Source organism: Uranotaenia lowii, chromosome 3 (genome assembly GCF_029784155.1).
Source record: "Uranotaenia lowii strain MFRU-FL chromosome 3, ASM2978415v1, whole genome shotgun sequence".
NCBI lineage: Eukaryota > Metazoa > Arthropoda > Insecta > Diptera > Culicidae > Uranotaenia > Uranotaenia lowii.
This window is the reverse complement of record NC_073693.1, coordinates 291,368,242-291,385,885: the sequence shown is the minus strand read 5'-3', so window position 1 is coordinate 291,385,885 and position 17,644 is coordinate 291,368,242. Positions and strand designations below refer to the sequence as shown.

The window sequence follows — 17,644 nt, the reverse complement described above, 5'->3', positions numbered from 1 at the left end:
GAATGTATTTCAGTGTACTCATGAAGGAGATGGATTCTAATTGTTGTCGAAATTTGAATATAAATAAACGCACGTGCGCGAAAGCAGAAGCCAAAAATTCATGATACAGTTAAAACTTTTATTAAAAGTTGGTTTAAAAAATAGTTAAGATCAGACTGAGCATCGTAAGTATTCAAAAATATGGCCAAGCCAACTTCAAAGTGGAACGAACTAGATAAACCACCACTCAGTGCTCCAATCTTGGAAGTGATCGATCAACTCGGATTCGAACGCATGACTCCGGTTCAGGTAAACATGATTTATAAAAATATAAATAGATACTTAACATGATTTTGACCGAATGAGATGTTATAAAATAAAATTTTATCTTGACAGGCAGCCACAATACCGCTGCTTCTCAACTACAAAGATGTGGCGGCAGAAGCTGTCACCGGTTCCGGTAAGACGCTGGCCTTCGTTGTTCCGCTGTTGGAATTGCTCCTGAGACGGCAACGTGACACAGCTTGGAAACGATTCGAGATCGGTTCCGTCATTATCTCCCCTACTCGGGAACTTGCAACTCAGATAAGCGACGTTCTGGATGAGTTCTTGGGTCACGACCAGTTGAGTGGGTTCAGACAGAAGTTGCTGATAGGCGGTAATCCGGTTGAGGAAGACATCGATGCACTGAGGAAGGAAGGGGCGAATATTCTGGTTGCGACACCCGGTCGATTAAAGGACTTGATGGAAAAGAAGGGTGATTTGAATTTGCCTGCGAAGGTAAAGAGTTTGGAACTGCTGGTGTTGGACGAAGCCGACCGCTTGCTGGACATGGGCTTCGAAACAACTGTCAATACTATTTTGGGTTATTTACCACGGCAGAGGCGAACCGGTTTGTTTTCTGCTACACAAACTAAGGAAGTCAAGGATTTGATGCGCGCTGGATTGAGGAATCCAGTTCTGGTGAGTGTCAAAGAGAAAGCCACTGTAAGCACACCGAAGCTGCTTCAGAATTATTACGTCATCGTTGAACCGGAGTATAAATTGGTTGTGCTGCTGAATTTCATCCGTAAGCAGGATGTGAAGAAGGCAATGATATTCTTTCCAACGTGCGCTTGTGTAGAATATTGGGGAATCGCTCTGGCCGAACTTCTTAAAAGCATGAAGGTTTTGGCTCTACATGGGAAAATGAAATCACAGCGAAATAGAATCCTCGCAGATTTCCGTCAGTCAGAAAATGCGTTACTTCTATGCACAGATTTATTGGCCAGAGGAGTTGACATTCCGGAAGTGGATTGGGTTTTGCAGTGGGATGCTCCCTCAAACGCGGCTGCTTTCGTGCACCGAGTAGGACGAACAGCTCGACAGGGCAATCAAGGTAACGCGCTAATCATGCTTCTACCTACCGAGGACTCTTATGTTGATTTCCTAACACGCAATCAAAAAGTTTCTCTGAAGAAAGTAACACTAGACCACAATGAAAAACAGCTCACCAAAACGCTAAGCGTCCTGCATTGGATTCAGAAACAAGATCGAGCTGTCTACGATAAAGCTAACCGAGCATTCGTGTCACACGTTCAAGCCTACACCAAGTACGAGTGTAACTTAATTCTTCGTCTAAAAGATCTGGACCTCGGCCGGATAGCCACCAGTTACGGTTTGCTGCAGCTTCCGAAAATGCCCGAAATGAAGGATGCCTTCAAGGCAACCTTCCGAGGTCCACCCGAATCCCTGGACATCACCAAGCTCACCTACAAGGACAAACAAAAGCAGGCGTCCTACGACAGCAAGCTGAAAATATACCAGGAAACCGGCGAATGGAAGGGGAAGAAAAAGCTACTGAAGAAAAAATCGATTCCCTGGGAACTGGCCAAACAAGCCCGGGATGAACGGAAGGAAATTCGCAAGAAGCGTCGGGATCAGAAACAGAAACGGAAGGCCGCTCAGGAAGCAGAAAATAGCGCGGATGGCCCGGTTCAACCCAAGAAGAAGAAGGCCAAGTTTTCCCGGGAGGAACTCGAAGAGCTGGCCAACGATATCCGTTCGTTAAAAAAGTTGAAGAAGAAAAAGATAACCGAGGAAGAATGTGACGATGAACTGGGAATAGGAAGCGGGTCCGAGGATGATGACAGTTAATGAAAATAAACTGTTCAAATTGTTGGCTAGTTCAAATGAAATGTTTTACTCAAATCTTTGATTTTTTTTTGCTTTTTCACGGGATTTTAATTATTTATGTGAATCATTCATCCCGAGCATATTTGATAAGTACCTGGACGAGCATTAACAAATTTTGAAAAGCGATGAGAAAAATTTCGGAAAGTAAGAGTCCTCCCTCGTGAAAAATCTTTGGTATCAAATAGGCAGTACGATTCAGTTGATATTTCAATCATTGTTTGTACAATTTTCATTTCTCAAGGCATGTGATAATCAGAAATTTTCAAACTCAAATCGTTGCTACATCTAAATGTTATTACTACGTTTGTACGTAGTGTTTGCTCAGTATTCTATCACTACATTATGGACCTAACACGAAACTACTGTTAAAATAATGGCAATCAGGAGGCAGCCGGTTGCACATCCAACAAGCGTCCTTCCAGCGAATGATTCCGATTATTTGTGGCATTAGTGTAGCCATCTCGTGTGCTGAACACGATGAATCCGTAGCCACGACTCAACCCTGTCGTCTTATCGTAGATAACATTGGAAGAATGCACGTGTCCAAACCTTGAAAAGTACGCCTTCAGTTCCTTGGTGCTAACCGTCCACGGAAGATTGCCGACGAACAGCTTCTGAACGCCACGTGCGATGGCTGCAGCCCCCGAGGAAGACATGATTGATTTTTGAATGTTTAAAACTTACGATCTCTTAGTAACTTCTAGCAGATGGATCGTGTGGTTGCCCATCAACTCCTGCGGATCGATGGCGAGTTCGGTGCTCAGATTATCCAAGCTGATGACGTTACAATTGAGTCCCCACTTTTTCAGCAAAGTCTCTATGCTCCAATCCGAACTTCGCTCCTGGTAGGTAAACAGAAACTTAGCCTGTGGATTTGCCTCCAACAGAAAGGAAACCGTAACCAAAATATCCTCGAACACCGATGGATCGTAAAAGATATCCGATCCAATAATTAAATCAATTGCACCCAACTGAAAGATTTGATCCAAGAACAGTCCCCAAGTAAGCCCGACAACTTCAATATCCTTGCCCGGAATCAAGTGGTTTAACCGGCAGCACCGTTGAATGTGCTGAAGCGTTTTCGGCAAGGTACTGCAATCGGTCAGGGTAACGTGAGCACCACACTTGGCCGCTACTATCCCCGGGAGTGAAGTCCCGGCTCCCAGTTCCAGCACCCGTTTGCTACTCAGAGATACCCGCCGCTGCCAAAGGAACCAAGCTAGGACGTGAGCCGAGGGCCAGGTATAAAAAGAATACCCGGGAAGAAGAAGCTGAAATTTGATTCAACAAACTTTTTCAATGGAAAACCAACCAAAATACTAAAAAACTCACCTCCGGTATCAGCACTTCCAACTTTTCTGTCGCTTCCGCCGCGTTGTGTTTGTTTTTGGTTCCAAAAATAAACGTTTTTATCTGTTCAACATTGTTTTCCATTTGTTGCTGCTGCTGATGGAATCTTGTCATGTTTGACGCGGCAGGTACTGTAATTTTTTTTTTCTAGTTTACTTCTTCTTTTTCTTGTCACCAAACAACTTCCCAGTCTAAAAAAGTTTTCGGCAGATTCCATTGGACGGTTTGGAAGCAGTTCATTTCACTCGTTATGTTCATTTATGCGAATTTGGAGGAGTCATTGCGAGTGCCAATTCTCTTGTTCAGGGGAAGCTGAAACGACTTTCGCCATTTGGAGAATCCTGCATCTGTCAATAAGCCAAAGCAGTCGTTCGCATACGATATGCGTAGAGCCTGCCGCCAATGGAGATATCCATTTTTTTCGCCGTTTTAGCCTAAAGCCAAAAACTAGATTGCCGCTAAAAGACCGGCAGGTCAACAGTTCAAACAGATCAGCCTAAACGTATATGTATGCGTTGGGACCTTGACTAGATCGATCAACTGCATGCCCTAGCCGCAGTAATCCGAACTGTCGAAAAGAATCTAGTGAAGACTCTTGCTCCGGATTGTCAAAGTCAACAGTGAACAGCTTTAGTTTCGGCCCTTAAGTAATAAGAATGCTGAAACTAAACCATCGAATTACTCAAAAATAAACGCGCCTGATCACGTCACACAGATGATAGGATTCAGTTTCGTCCGTTTTGTTATAGAAAAATCGGACCAAATATTAGATTATTTATGATCCAAATTTCTAGACTGGGAGTATCATGGAAAACGATGGGATCTAGATGGATTCTGGTACTGCTCGATTTCAAAATTCTTATTGGGAACAAACAAAAGCAAACAAAACGCACCCAAAAAAACCACTCATTTGTCAAAACATTATGATGTGTCCGTTTTCGTGTTTCAGTTGTTCTCTATCCTAGAAAGTTTAATTTTCCTAATTAAAGCGAAAATGTATTGTTAAATTTAGGGAATAATTTGTTTAAATAGATAATACGCATTCAGCCATGGAAGCGTTATACTTCCAAACAAACAGCCTGATCCAGGAGACGCAACAATGCTTCGAACAGCTGAGCAACACCCGAGTTGATACGGGCGCCGTGGAGGCGGACATCCAAACCAAACTGGCCGCTATTAATGCGTGAGTTTTTTCAATTGATATTTAATTTAACACTTAATAACCGACTGGTATTCTACTCCGAGCAGTAATTGTGACCGTCTCGATGTGCTGGTGTACAAAGTTCCGGCCACCCAACGACAGAATGCAAAAATGCGGGTGGATCAACTTAAGTATGACGTGCGACACCTGAACGCGGCCTTACAAAACTTCCAGCGCAAACAAACCCGTAGGGCCCAAGAGCAAGCCGAGCGGGAAACACTTCTCAACAAACGGTTTACCGCCAACCCGGAAACCTCGATCGATATCGACTATTCGCTGCAGCACCACAACTCAATGCATAACGCACACCGGGGTGTGGATGAAATGATCATGACAGGATCGAATGTGCTCGATGGGTTGCGAAGCCAGCGAGAAACGCTCAAAGGGGCCCGCAAGCGAATTATGGATGTTGGGAGTACGCTTGGACTTTCGAATCAGACGATGAAGATGATCGAGAGACGATTAGTCGAAGACAAGTACGTTATGATTGGAGGAATGGTTCTGACACTGCTGATAATTGTTCTGGTGATCTACTTTTTTGTATATTAAGTATCCGGCTCTTTTTAAGAAGTAAATTCATATTGTTGCTATCAAACTATGGCTTTCGAACTATTCTATAGGAGCGTTTTCATTTACATTTACAAGGTTTATTAACTAGTCATAATCGTCCTCTTCCGGAACAACAAATTTAGACCACTTTGAAGATGTCGCAATTGTGCCACTCTCTGTGTGTTGTACGTGTTTTTGAACAGGAGAAATTTGACTACTTGTTTCTGAATAACTATTCAAAATCTCCGCTTTAGATCTTTTACCAAACGACATCATTGGAGTGGCAGTTTTTGATATCTCAGCGGTAGATTTACGTTTTAAATTATTGTAATTTTCTGTTGGTAAAGTCAAATTGACTTGGGAATTTGTAGGGGTTACTGAAATTTCCGGTTCCTTAGCCTTATTATGATTACTATTTTGATTGTTCGAAACATTTTTCGAATTATTGTAAGATTGCCACTTGAATTGTTTCTTTTCTTTTTTGTCCATTTGATGAAAATCGGCCAACGGTACTAATTTAGGACCATTTGATTGGTCAAACGTTTTAAGATGGGAGGTACTTACAGATTGAAACGGCTTCTTATGGAACGAACCATGGGATGTTGAACAGTTTGAATCTCTCATAGCTTGCAATGGCATCTGACTGAAAGACCCGTTTGGTGTTGAACAGTTTGAATGATTCCTGCTGTTTTGACTAGGCGCTGTTGATTTTTCAATGCTATTCCAAATGTTCCCTTCATCATCGTCGTCTTCGCCATCCCGAAACCGTTCCCATTTGCTGCCAGAAGACCGTGCTTCGCGATTTTGTTGAGCATCAACCAACCGTTGAGATTCGTCCCGTAGAGCACCGGAAGCAGATTGCGGCAGCTGTAGCCCACCGGAAATGACCTGCTGTGCGATTGCTTGCTCCAGCCGTTCTTCGTCCATGGAGCGGGAACTCAGTTCCTGGGCAAGCAATCGACAGTCACGACCGGAACCACGGCCATATTCTTTGAGTAGCGATTGTTTGGTGCCGCACAGTTTGCACACCCATTTGTTGGCCTTTTTCACGATATCGGTCTGGAATTAAAATTTACGACTGAATGAAGGTTTTATTGGAATTTGTTAGATTTGGAAACGTACCTGAAACTGTTTGCACTCAAAACAACGCACTACTCTTAATTCTTGAGGCATTTTAACAAAAGTTTTCGAGAAATTCGTTTATTTTACATTAAATTTTTTAAATATTTTTGCGCTTTTTTAGCCCTTGTGGCAAATTTCTTTGTTTACTTTTGAATGTTTGTTTCTGAAGGGGAAATTCAACAGCATTTTCAAATTCGATTGAAACCCAATAACGGCGCGATCGTAAATTGATGTTTTGCATACGTTTGTTTATAATTTACGAACGCCAGCATCGATAAAAAATCATTTCGATAGAAAAAATCAATTTACAAACGCGCCGTAATAATTCCTCAAATCCATAAAAAAGTATCTAACTTTCTCAATTTTACGGATCATGAATTACCTGTTGTTTTTATCATAAACTAAACTCACAAAAATAGAATCTGGTTGATTCGTTGAAAATCTATCTACCATAGCGTAAAAAAAAAAATTCTGAATTCAAGTAAAATTGAGTTTTAACTTATAAGGTATTTAATTTATTAATAGCTAATTATTTTTAAACCGAATTCGCCTACGCAGCAAATAAACGAAGAAGTTTTTTATATACAATTATGTAACTATTTCATTACTGTTCAAAATGATGTTATTATTTTATCGACTATAATATTCGGATTTTTTTTAAATTTTAAACGCATATTTTTGAGTATAGGAAATTAGCAATATTTTTTAACTTCTTTAATTTATTCAGCTTTGTTTATTGAATATATTATAAATCCTCCATCATACGGTCCGGTAAGAAGCCATTTCCTAAATTAAAACAAAATATTTTTAAAAGCCAGTTTGCTGAAGATTAGAAAATAAAATTAACATACCCATTCGAACTGCTCCGAATAAGACACGGTTTGCCTCGCATTCCACTTTCCTCCATCACATCGACCAGCCCACTGTCAACCTGAAACACTTCCAGAACTCCATCGTTGCTTGGACTCATTATAAAACGCATATCCTCGGTACAAATTATGCGATTTTTGAAGGGCAAAGGCAGCTTTATTATAACCGTTGGGGCGGAATTCTGAAATAATTTTTTTTTAGAAACAATTTTAAATGATTTTTTATAAAACCTACAACAGCATCGGTGATGTCGTGGAAATAAACCTCTCCGGTCAGATCGCAGCTGATCAGAAACTGCTGCCGCGAGTTCTCAACTTTAAGCAGGCTGGTGACAGCGAAGGAGTGAGATTTTAGCTCGGTTATGGCCGGGGCGAAAGAATTCTTTTTTGAAAACCCCACACCACCGGAACCTCCAATCGGGTTCAACTGAGCCATCGAACACAACAGTATGCTTCCATCTGCTGTTCCGACAACGAATTCTGAATTGGATATTGTTAGAATTTGAGTCAAAATTATGGACTTTCGAGCATACGATGCTGATGCCACGTGGAACCTTAAAATATTAAAATTAATTAAACTGGCTAGATTATGTGAAACAACAATTACGTTTTATCTTTTCCGATTAGTTTCCCAGTTTTCCACAGGGTGATAATTCCATCGCTATGACACGAAAGCAGTCCAACATCCTTGGTCATCGGATTGAACTTAATCCATGCCAAATCGACTATCCGACCGTAGTCTGCAGTTTCCGAGAAAAGTTCGACAATCGAATTCTGTTCACTTTTCATATTAGTTTCGTACTGCCAAACGTAGATGTCACCAGAAACAGATCCTCCAGCAAACATGTCCTTATTAAATGGATTCGTTTCCAATGTTTCAATACAAGCTTTAACGGGACTGCTGCAAAGCTCCGTCCATTGAATCGATCCATACGTATCACGTTTGGGTGTGAAAACCGTTACTGTTGAATAAGTGTGCTCACACCATGCCTCGTGGTGCGATCCACAAGCTAACGCAAGCAATGGCGCATCACGTGTTAGCACCGAAAGCCACGTTGCAGCACCCATGTTTAGCTTAACTGGATTTGGTTGTGCATCCATGTCCGGATTGAGTTTCCGTAGCAGAAGTTCTTGATGTTTGCGAATGGTTGGTTTACCAGCTGGATCACCATAATTGTCGTTTATGTCATACACCTCACTAATACCAGATGAAAGCTCTTCCTCCACTAAGGGGTATATTTTCTTCAACCAATTAGACAGCTTAACATCGTCCGATGTTGTGTCCGCATTTCGAGAGAATGTTTCGGTTTGAATCTTTAGTTAAAAATCAAAAATGTAAAATTTGTCACATTAGAAAAAAAACAATCACTCACCGCAATATCTTTGCGCTCAAGGACATCGACCGAGACATCTTTCTTCGGCACCGGCGGATCCGTCCCAATGGCACTGTCTACCAGTACCGGTTTTTCTCCGGTGCGCCAAGTCGAACGAAACTCAACGACATCGTTCGAAACCATTGTGAAACAGTCCAAACTCATGGTTTTTTAATGGAACTTTTAGTGTTTTGATGTATCTTATGGTTGTTTTCGATTGTATAATTTTTGCAATATATGTTTTGCTTGTCCGTTACCATGGTAACGGCAAGCGCGCAGAAAATTTTTGACATCTAACAATAACTGCTTTTATGTGTCAAAAACATTAGAGTTTATGTTCTTTTGATTTCCAATTCTAAAAAAATGTTTGGAGCAATAAGTTTGAGTTTTTTTAAACGCATTCGTTAACCACCTGTGGCAGTCATTTCGTTGATATTCAAAGTGGTTTGGTTCGGTTTGTAACACGTGCTGCAAGGAGGTTATGAAACCCCTTCAGAAACGAATTGAATGAAATCTTTATGTTTATAAACACACGGAAAAAACTCAGTCCATTTATTCCGTATTGGAAAGGTTCAATTTAAATTCGGTTGAATAATAATTTTTATTATTATTTAACTAATTTTGAATTTTTGATATCAATTTGATCATAGAATAATTCTTAAAAACTTTATTTTGAAACATGGGAACATGATCTATTTTATATTTCCTACAATTTATTCGGAAGCAATAAATTTTATTTATGTTGTTCAGAAAACTTCAGTTCTAAAGAAATATATTATAATATTTTCATATTTGAACAACGGGAAAACAAATCGTTGATTTTTGCATAAAATTATAATTTCATTCGCGTATCAAATAACTTGCACCACCTTTCTTTCTACCATGTTGTTCAAACAAAAACGTGTTTTTCGTAAATGTAAACAAAGTCAGCTGTTTGTGTTATCAGTAAAAAGTGCCGGTATCGTGTTTTTTACAGTTTATCGTCGGTTTTCGGGAATTTTCTTTCTCAATAGGTTAAAAGTGTAGTTTTTTTAAACGAAATTTGGTGTGCTTTTATTTGTCAATCAACACTGGTGCCAAAACACTCTTGAACACTTTCCAAAGGTGCTGTTGTGAACCGGTAAGTGAAATTCCCTGCTGTCCCAGTAATTTCCATTTCAATTGTACTACTTTGATACGACTGATCAACAATGATCCTCAAATCGAACAGTTTTTCCACATTTGACAACTTCATCGCCTTCGATTTGGCCTTGCATCGCCAGTTCCTCGCTGTCGTTGGTATGATACGCTTTCTTGATTTCCTCGTCCGGAACAATCGGTGAGGGGCAGTAGTGCTGATCAAATGTCCCCACAACGGGAGCTGAAATTGGCTTTCCGTCTTCCGAGATGCTAAAATCGTTCAATCTTTTTTCTACCTCCCCGATTCCTCTCACTGGATCCGCAGGTTCACTACGGCCATACTTTTGGTAATCTTCCTCTATTGCCTTTTGCAAATCTTCCTTCAAATGACCCTGACTCAACAAATATCCCCGAACCGTGTCAATCGCACTGGGAGAAAACATCTCTGGATGCGCCTGCATGTACCGATAAACGTACAAATCTGCGCTAACCAACCGGAAACGATGCGAATGAACCACAATAACTGCCCCGATATACAAATCCTTAGCTGTATAATATTCCGGAGCATTCGGATCGCAATCAGGTTTCCACACCTTTGTGGCCGCCAAAAATCTACCCCCCTGAATGCCGGAATTTCTGATCCTTGTCTCCATAATCGTGATCGTTCCATCGGCCAACGAAAGACTCATGACAAACTTCCGAATAGAGTCCTCCGGATGAACGTTGTCCAGCACGCATCCGTAGCGCAAATATTTGTTCATATTAATCAGATAGGTCACCAAATCTTTTTTCGGACTTTTCGGAACCAAACTGTGATGAGAGGCAATTGAATCCTCCGGAGTCCCCAAACCTAAATAAACCGGTAATTCCTGACGAGGTGTCCGTGGTGGTGCAGCACTCATGTCCACCGGTTTCGGTTGCAGAATCTTGAGCGCTCGTTCGTAGTAGCTACGGGTGAACTGATCGCAGTTTAGTAGCAAAAATTTACGCCCGTACACGAATATGGTTCCACCCACCAGAAAATCCTTGGGAGAGTAGTACTCCGATACTTCCGCTTCGGAAAGCTCCAGGGCGATCGAGGGGTAGGTTACTTTAAAAGATAAAAGGTCAATTAGTATAGAAATTTGTTAGAAGTTTGCAAACTCTAGACACGAGTATAGCGCTTTATTATTTGTTAGTTTAATTTCTACAAACTTTAAATTAAAATTTTCATAATTTTTACTACGACCAGAGGTTTTATTCAGTAAGTTCAAATCCTAATCCAAATCTAAATTTTTGCTATCCAAGGCTCAGCATCCCGAAATAAAATATTTTTTTGATATCCGCAACAAACTAAACGCAGAAATTGCATCTGACCATCACCTCGTCCTTGGTGAGATACGACTGAGAGTCGCGCGTGTCCAACGACGAGAGGAGAAAGTCGGATGTCGATACGCCGTTTGGAGAATCCAGAGGTGAAAAGGGCATACGTTGAACAGCTGGAATTCCGAGCCTGGAACAGTGGTGTGGAATCAAGAATGCCTTTATCACGACGAGTCATGGTACTTTCGGTAAAGTTTGTGGAAGATGAAGTGAATGGATGTCAAATGAAACCTGGAGGATGATCGAAGAAAGGCGAAAGTCGGAATTGAGCAGGCATGTACCGGGTCAGCCAAAGCAGCCGCATGCAAGAATGCCGCTGAAAGACCGAACAGGTCACCTGCTGATAGATCGAACAGATCAGCTCAAGCGTTGGACTGAGCATTTTGAACAACTTTTCCGAATCACAAATAGCGAACAGTAAGTTGCATTAATGGCGTCAACTCGGAAGCGCCCTCACTGGCTGATATAGAAGCGGCAATCAAGGACATGAAATCCAACAAAGCGCCTGGAATCGATTGCATTCCTGCTGAAATGCTCAAAGCCGACGGCAACAAGCTGGGTTCCGATCCGGACGATCATGTGTGGACCACATCACAACGCTAAGAATCATACTGGAACAAATCAACGAATTCCAGGACTCTCCTCTGCTGGTGTTCGTAGATTTCGAAAAAGCATTCGACCGACTGAACCACGAAAACATCTGGGCTGCTGCTAACACAACAAGACATGCAGAGCAAACTCGACGACCTCACCGAAAGCTCCAAGGCAGCAGGTCTCAAAGTCAATTTCGGAAAGACCAAGTCGATGGAGATCAACACAGCAAATCCCTCCAGTTTCATAGTAGCTGGGCAACAGGTTGAGAAAGTGGAGTGCTTCCAGTATCTTTGTAGCCAGATTGATTATGCATTATGGTGGTACCAAGAAGGACATCGAAACCCGGATCAGAAAAGCCCGATTTGCGTTTGCGAATGTCCGAAATATCTGGCGCTCACACCAGATCTCTCTACGAACTAAGATCCGAATCTTCAACTCAAACGTCAAATCCGTATTGTTGTACGGGTATGAATCTTGGTGCACATATGCGGTGACGACGTGAAAACTGCAAGTTTTTGTGAATCGATGCCTGCGGAACATCATCCGCGCTTGGTGGCCTGGCGATTGGATCTCACACGTGGAACTTCATCGCCGGTTTCAGCAAAAGACGCTAGAAATTGAGATTCGGGAACGTAAGTGGAGATGGGTTGGGACACGTTGCGAAGAGATGAAACGAGATTTGCAGAGAGGCGCTTGACTGGAATCCAGATGGGCATCGAAGACGAGGCAGGCCCAAAAGCTCTGGCCGGCGTAGTCTAGCCGCTGAAATCCGCACAGTTGACGAGAACCTTGGCTGGCAGCAAGTGAAGACGCTGGCTCCGGATCGCCAGCAGTGGAGATCTTTTATCTCAGCCCTATGCGTCGGCCAATCGGCGCCGGTCCCTTAGGTAGGTAGGTAGAAAAAATACGAAAAATGTTTCTGAATTAAAAATTTTAAATTCTGAATTTTACTGTTTTACCTTGGAACGTTAAAATTTTTCAAACGGATTTGAATATGATTTTCTGAATCCGAGATACTCCTGAAATTCGAATTTCAAGCTTCGAAATCAGTTTTATATTGGTAATAGGTAAGTAACTTATCAAATTACAATTAAACTTTTTGACTGATTAAAAAATAACATGCTGAAAATAATCTGTATACAATTCATACAATCAGAATTCAAAACATGATTTATAGTTCAGAACTAGACATAAGAGAGTGCAAAACACTTTCTCTTCTGAAAAAAGTAATATTAGTCAGTTTAAATCAACTCACCAAGCTTGTCCTTCCAGTTTTTGGGCAACTTTTGCCGGCGCAGCATCATCGGAAAGTAATCTCTGCCTTCGGAATTTTCCTTCAACTCCTTAATCGATACTGTGTCATCTTCCAGGAAGTAGTACATTTTGTATGTCATTTTTTCTCCACCGGGTAGATCGGATTCGTCCAATATAACGTCAAATCTTGTAAAAAAGTTTATGTGTGTTAAGATAAAATCTTAAAAAAAAAAATAGAGAAAAGGCTCTTACTGTAAAACTTTGCCCTGAAACTCTAAATACTTCCGAAGGTTGTCCCGAGGTACCGCATACATTTTATGGTGTTTGAAGTTCTGTCGTTCCCGAATGGATCGCTCGGTCATTCCCGGATCCGGTGGAGGGAATTCCATTTCATTCAGTTCGATTCCGTTACTCAACAGAAACTCCTTGGTGAATGGGTCACAATCGGTGATGTGGAACACGTAGCCATGAATGTCCAGATCGATTCCGATGTTCAAATCCTTCCAACTGTATGATTCTCCCAAGCAGTTTTTAGGTATTTTACCACGCTTTACTAAACGTCCCTGTGGATATCCACAATTTTCTACAGATGGCTCAATTACGGTCATTGTGTCGTCCTCCAGAAAATACAGGATATTAACAAACCGAACACGAAAACTTTCGTTCGGAGTCTCTATGACTGGTTGCCGAAAGAAAGCATTGAATTTAAGCGTCTTTTGGTCGTACAGAACGAAATGCGGCCGGAACGGTTTAATCGGAAGTTTCTTAATGCGTCCGTAAGTTAGAATCGGGTCGTACATCGTCGCATCCGTATCGTCGGTGCAGAAAAAGATGGAATCCTCGTTCAGTTGCTCCCCACCGATTCCGCAGGCCGGTTTTTCCGGAACCGGATATCCGTTGATGTACTTGAAACACTGTGGCACATTATGGCGTTGGCGTATCCGATCGGCAAACTCGTAACCCGGAAGCTTCGGAAGGCCTTCCATTCTTGAAAGCTGATAAAATTGCTGCTAGATTATTGTAAAGTTCGATTTTTGATATTTTCTCTGAGGTTTATCGGAAAGTGCTGGAAATAAACAAAATTCGACCGATTGTAGAACGTTACCAGGGAAACTTTTTCGCCTGCGCTGTGAGTTTCCGTTAAAAAAAATCAAACAGCCACACGCAAACACGTGGAGTGAATAAAATGCGGTTGCGGAAACACCTGTTGGACGTTTGGTATCAGAGCAGCTTGTGTGTTGAAATATAATAGCGCCAGCACTAAATTTTACTTCGGAAGTCCGGACTTCAGACTTCCGACAAAGAAAAGTGAAGTACTAGATTGTCGGAAGTCTGTATTTTGTTGCCAGTTCACCAGCGACGTTTCTAAAAATTTTATTTAATTTCACAATATGGATATTTCCAAAGAATACCTACCTACCTTCCTACTAAAAGCCCATTTATACTTCACTTGAAAAATCTTATTTCGTCAATACCTAAACAACGCGACGAAACTAGGTTTTGTAACATAGTGGAATCGATGGGGAATAGTTTAAAGATGAAAATCCAGCCGGACTCGTTCCTTGAAACCTGATTGAACTGTTTTTATTCCGATTATCCCGCCATGATGAAATTTCCGCGGGGAAAACCGGGGGAACCGAAATAAAAAACCGTTATAGAAGGTTTCAACGAAAAAGTCCGGTTGGATTTTCATATTTCAATCATTTTCCATCGATTCCACTAAGTTTTTCTCACGTTCATTGTCACTTGAACTGTAAACCGGACTTAACGATAAATTACCTTATTTTTTTTCAGATATAATGTTGCGTTTTGCTAGAAAATTGGCTTCGACCAGCAAAACTCCGTCCGTGCGCCGCTTGTCGCAACTGCCAAGAATAAGGTAAGAATATTTTTTTTAAATTTTTTTTCAATAAACGGCTAACAGTTTTTCATATTAAACTTAGATGGTACAAGAATAAGCATTCCAGATTACCCGGATATGCAATGCTAAATTTGGGGAAAGTTCAGTGCGATTCGGTTGCCTGAAATCGAATAAAAAAAAAACTCGAAGTAAACTTTCAATAACTTTTAGTTTTTGAATTTCATTTACAAATTTCATCAAAATCAAAAACAAAATCGAAAACATCAAAGGAAAAAAAGTAGAATGAAAACACAAATGTTCCGCAATGTGGGTCAGGTGAAAAATTTTCAGCATGAAAATTTGCACAAATTCTTGAACAAGTTCGAAATACCGGATGAGCTTCTCAAACAAAACTAAGCCTTGCTTTACACAGAAATGTTAACTGACTTAAAATAGGCCAACATATTCCGTAATTTTACTACAACGTGATTATCATTCGGAGAAAAATAGTCTCAAATATTTATGAACTAGCTGATTTTACCCGACCTCGCTCGGGTTCACATAAAATATAGATTGAAATGAGTCGCTTGCCTTCAGTAATTTTGGAAGCATTGTAGGTATTCATCATTATAACTAATTTTGCCCATGTTTTGCCATATGAGCTTTGTGAGTTTTGTTAGTCTTTTTAAATTTTTGATTGAGATTATTTACTGTGTTTATTGTTTTTATAATATAAGGTTTGTATTAATAGAAATTGAAAATAATTTCCTTCAAATGTTTACACAAAAGATTCTTTACCATACCTACTTTTTTTAGAAATATTGAATCGATTTGACCTTATATATTTGTTTACTTAAAATGAAAAATTGTTATTTTTTCTATTTTTACCATCCCCCATCTAATGAAAATCTCTTTTGGAGTTCATCCCACTTCTCAAGATGGATGATCTCCCTGTTCAATGGTATATTCAAATTTTATTCTCTTAGAAATTCCTAAAAAGAATTGAACCTTGTTGAACTGTGTTTAACCTTCCCATGCCGTTCGCAAAATATCCGTTTCGGGGAAATTTGAGTTGTAGTTTGATTTCGTTCTCCTGGCTGTAAATGTTAACCGATTTTTATGATATTATATTCATTGTGCAGGTAATTTATTCTTATTACTCAAAATTTAAAAATATAGTCGATATGTATTACCAAGATATCAGAAACTGCTTCAGAAAGTAAAAAGTCCGAAAAATCAATTTTATTTTTAAAATGCTCATCACTTTTGGCAGCTTTTTTGTATTTAAGTGTTTCATTGATGTTTGAAATCGTCAAGAATCCATCTATCCGACAGTGTATAGATATGTTGGGGTCCAATGAAAGTTTTGACCGCTATCTCAGATCTTTCGGTAGAAAAAAATCGAACTTTAAAAAAACGATATCCAATTTTTGCTTTGCTTAGCTGTATTTCATTTCCCAATGAACCGATTTTCAAAACTCAAATTTTAATTTTTTGACGTTTATTTGATCATTATTTTCATAGAACATACTTGGTCTGTCAAAATTACAAGTTCTTCAGTATATTGGAATGATGTTAAAGAGATTTGAAATGTGCGCTTCGGGTCATATTGACCCGAACGGCATGGGAAGGTTAAGATTTACTTTGCAGGTTTTCAATAGTATGTGTACTTTTCGGATTTCACGCTGTTTTATGATAAGTTTTTCTTAGATGTTGAATGTTCCACTGATAATTTTTGAAGCTATCGAAAACAAATCATTTCGGAATCGAAATTGCCTATTTTAAAATGTTATGAAAAAAGTTTTACTTGAGTTCTATTTCAGTTTTTCCATTCTTCGACACAATTATCCAATTAGTTATGGTGAAGTGTGATCAATGTAAAAAATGCTCAGATATCATTCAGTTGAATCCGCAGTACTAAGTAAACGGTTTGAGTTTTCTCATAATTGGATGGTAAAATTGATCATATTGATGATCAACAATAACTCAAAAGTTAGAAATTGATCATTGGTCAATTTGAATTTAACAACACTTAAAATCTTAGGTTTAACTACTAAAAAGTTTCATGCGTTGGATTTGGTTTTTTCCAGATTTTCAAATCCCTCATTTATATTTTCCGACGGTTATCAATGCTTTGAAATCGCAGCCTTCAACTTATAACTCAGAATTATATAAAAATTTTCTTTTTCGATGAGGAATTCAATAAATATGAAAATGGTTGGTTCTTAAAAGCGGGAATTTATGGAAATCGGTTCATAAGTTTTCAGCACTCAGATCAAATGGATATTCAACTGAAGAAGTCAATTCATTATGAAGATTAATCATTGCACACAGAAAAAAAATTTGACTATTACGTGTCACTGAAACTACAACCTATAAAATAAATCAACCTGTAATTAACAAAACCTGTTATTTTAAATTGTTTTCCTTGAAAGTTAACGAAGATTCATTTATTATTACAGCAAACGTCCTGTTATAATGTTTTGAAAATTAAATGTCACGTAATTTGTTGTAACGGTAAATGTCCTGCTCCTTTTTGTTATAGGATATTTGCATAATTTTACAGGAAATAATTTTTGCTGTGCATCCATACTCCACACACTGTATATTTTTATAGATTCTCGACGTCCCCGGGGGTGGTAGGCACCATTTTGAAAACTTCTGTTCAAATCAATATATTCCGGCTAGGCAAGTAAACAAAAAGTTTTTGTAAGTTTTTTTTTTGACTCGATTATCCGTCGGATTCGATTATCTATTCCGAAAAAAATAAAGGGGAAACCTGAATCGAGTCCGGTCTGTGATTAGATGTTTCAAATCGAATGGAATTTTTTTAAATGGGATTTTTTTTAAATAAAAA

The 17,644-nt window shown here is 39.7% G+C and overlaps 8 protein-coding genes across 9 annotated transcripts in view; 3 read left to right on the top strand and 5 right to left on the bottom strand.

The window, feature by feature from the left end:
• Positions 1-64: 64 nt before the first annotated feature.
• LOC129755133 (probable ATP-dependent RNA helicase DDX55 homolog) lies at positions 65-2,139 on the top strand. The gene is made up of 2 exons (XM_055751484.1): positions 65-288; positions 376-2,139. The coding sequence occupies exons 1-2, from the start codon at positions 181-183 to the stop codon at positions 2,113-2,115; spliced, it is 1,848 nt and encodes a 615-aa protein (XP_055607459.1). The 5' UTR covers positions 65-180; the 3' UTR covers positions 2,116-2,139.
• A 288-nt stretch (positions 2,140-2,427) lies between these two features.
• On the bottom strand, positions 2,428-2,810 carry LOC129755980 (SRA stem-loop-interacting RNA-binding protein, mitochondrial-like). Its single transcript, XM_055752725.1, has one exon. The coding sequence runs from the start codon at positions 2,808-2,810 to the stop codon at positions 2,535-2,537; it is 276 nt and encodes a 91-aa protein (XP_055608700.1). The 3' UTR covers positions 2,428-2,534.
• LOC129755979 (histone-arginine methyltransferase METTL23-like) lies at positions 2,695-3,644 on the bottom strand. The gene is made up of 2 exons (XM_055752724.1): positions 3,487-3,644; positions 2,695-3,425 (listed from the first exon to the last, which is right to left on the bottom strand). Exons 1-2 carry the CDS (start codon positions 3,616-3,618, stop codon positions 2,835-2,837), a joined length of 723 nt encoding a protein of 240 aa, XP_055608699.1. The 5' UTR covers positions 3,619-3,644; the 3' UTR covers positions 2,695-2,834.
• A 774-nt stretch (positions 3,645-4,418) lies between these two features.
• LOC129755551 (probable Golgi SNAP receptor complex member 2) lies at positions 4,419-5,285 on the top strand. The gene is made up of 2 exons (XM_055752102.1): positions 4,419-4,687; positions 4,753-5,285. The coding sequence occupies exons 1-2, from the start codon at positions 4,554-4,556 to the stop codon at positions 5,252-5,254; spliced, it is 636 nt and encodes a 211-aa protein (XP_055608077.1). The 5' UTR covers positions 4,419-4,553; the 3' UTR covers positions 5,255-5,285.
• Positions 5,130-6,483, bottom strand: LOC129755550 (MRN complex-interacting protein-like). The gene is made up of 2 exons (XM_055752101.1): positions 6,377-6,483; positions 5,130-6,313 (listed from the first exon to the last, which is right to left on the bottom strand). Exons 1-2 carry the CDS (start codon positions 6,425-6,427, stop codon positions 5,360-5,362), a joined length of 1,005 nt encoding a protein of 334 aa, XP_055608076.1. The 5' UTR covers positions 6,428-6,483; the 3' UTR covers positions 5,130-5,359.
• Positions 6,484-7,083: 600 nt separating this feature from the next.
• LOC129757710 (uncharacterized) lies at positions 7,084-8,831 on the bottom strand. 2 transcript variants are annotated; one of them, XM_055754999.1, is made up of 5 exons: positions 8,619-8,831; positions 7,853-8,559; positions 7,481-7,799; positions 7,228-7,427; positions 7,084-7,162 (listed from the first exon to the last, which is right to left on the bottom strand). In XM_055754999.1, the coding sequence occupies exons 1-5, from the start codon at positions 8,781-8,783 to the stop codon at positions 7,096-7,098; spliced, it is 1,458 nt and encodes a 485-aa protein (XP_055610974.1). In that variant the 5' UTR covers positions 8,784-8,831; the 3' UTR covers positions 7,084-7,095. The 2 variants fall into 2 exon arrangements, with proteins under 2 accessions (XP_055610974.1, XP_055610975.1); XM_055755000.1 differs by having other exon boundaries at positions 7,228-7,400.
• A 702-nt stretch (positions 8,832-9,533) lies between these two features.
• LOC129758382 (pseudouridine-5'-phosphate glycosidase-like) overlaps positions 9,534-17,644 on the top strand; it is a 59,743-nt gene continuing 51,632 nt past the window's right edge. The window contains exons 1-2 of the mRNA XM_055755886.1: positions 9,534-9,738; positions 14,742-14,826. Of these exons, the coding sequence (XP_055611861.1) occupies positions 14,747-14,826 (80 nt within the window). The 5' untranslated portion in view covers positions 9,534-9,738; positions 14,742-14,746. The remainder of the gene's footprint in view (positions 9,739-14,741; positions 14,827-17,644) is intronic.
• LOC129758381 (EF-hand domain-containing protein 1-like) lies at positions 9,628-14,308 on the bottom strand. The gene is made up of 3 exons (XM_055755885.1): positions 13,200-14,308; positions 12,949-13,133; positions 9,628-10,827 (listed from the first exon to the last, which is right to left on the bottom strand). The coding sequence occupies exons 1-3, from the start codon at positions 13,931-13,933 to the stop codon at positions 9,803-9,805; spliced, it is 1,944 nt and encodes a 647-aa protein (XP_055611860.1). The 5' UTR covers positions 13,934-14,308; the 3' UTR covers positions 9,628-9,802.

Coding starts and splice junctions, on each gene's coding strand:
- LOC129755133 (XM_055751484.1), top strand. CDS start 181: ATGGCCAAGCCAACTTCAAAGTGGAACGAACTAGATAAACCACCACTC. Junction 289..375: donor AACGCATGACTCCGGTTCAG/GTAAACATGATT, acceptor TTATCTTGACAG/GCAGCCACAATACCGCTGCT.
- LOC129755980 (XM_055752725.1), bottom strand. CDS start 2,810: ATGTCTTCCTCGGGGGCTGCAGCCATCGCACGTGGCGTTCAGAAGCTG.
- LOC129755979 (XM_055752724.1), bottom strand. CDS start 3,618: ATGACAAGATTCCATCAGCAGCAGCAACAAATGGAAAACAATGTTGAA. Junction 3,426..3,486: donor TGGAAGTGCTGATACCGGAG/GTGAGTTTTTTA, acceptor ATCAAATTTCAG/CTTCTTCTTCCCGGGTATTC.
- LOC129755551 (XM_055752102.1), top strand. CDS start 4,554: ATGGAAGCGTTATACTTCCAAACAAACAGCCTGATCCAGGAGACGCAA. Junction 4,688..4,752: donor AAACTGGCCGCTATTAATGC/GTGAGTTTTTTC, acceptor TACTCCGAGCAG/TAATTGTGACCGTCTCGATG.
- LOC129755550 (XM_055752101.1), bottom strand. CDS start 6,427: ATGCCTCAAGAATTAAGAGTAGTGCGTTGTTTTGAGTGCAAACAGTTT. Junction 6,314..6,376: donor TTGAGTGCAAACAGTTTCAG/GTACGTTTCCAA, acceptor TTTTAATTCCAG/ACCGATATCGTGAAAAAGGC.
- LOC129757710 (XM_055754999.1), bottom strand. CDS start 8,783: ATGAGTTTGGACTGTTTCACAATGGTTTCGAACGATGTCGTTGAGTTT. Junction 7,800..7,852: donor CTAATCGGAAAAGATAAAAC/GTAATTGTTGTT, acceptor TAATATTTTAAG/GTTCCACGTGGCATCAGCAT. Junction 7,428..7,480: donor ACGACATCACCGATGCTGTT/GTAGGTTTTATA, acceptor AAATTATTTCAG/AATTCCGCCCCAACGGTTAT.
- LOC129758381 (XM_055755885.1), bottom strand. CDS start 13,933: ATGGAAGGCCTTCCGAAGCTTCCGGGTTACGAGTTTGCCGATCGGATA. Junction 13,134..13,199: donor TTTCAGGGCAAAGTTTTACA/GTAAGAGCCTTT, acceptor CTTTTTTACAAG/ATTTGACGTTATATTGGACG. Junction 10,828..12,948: donor AAACTGGAAGGACAAGCTTG/GTGAGTTGATTT, acceptor TATCTTTTAAAG/TAACCTACCCCTCGATCGCC.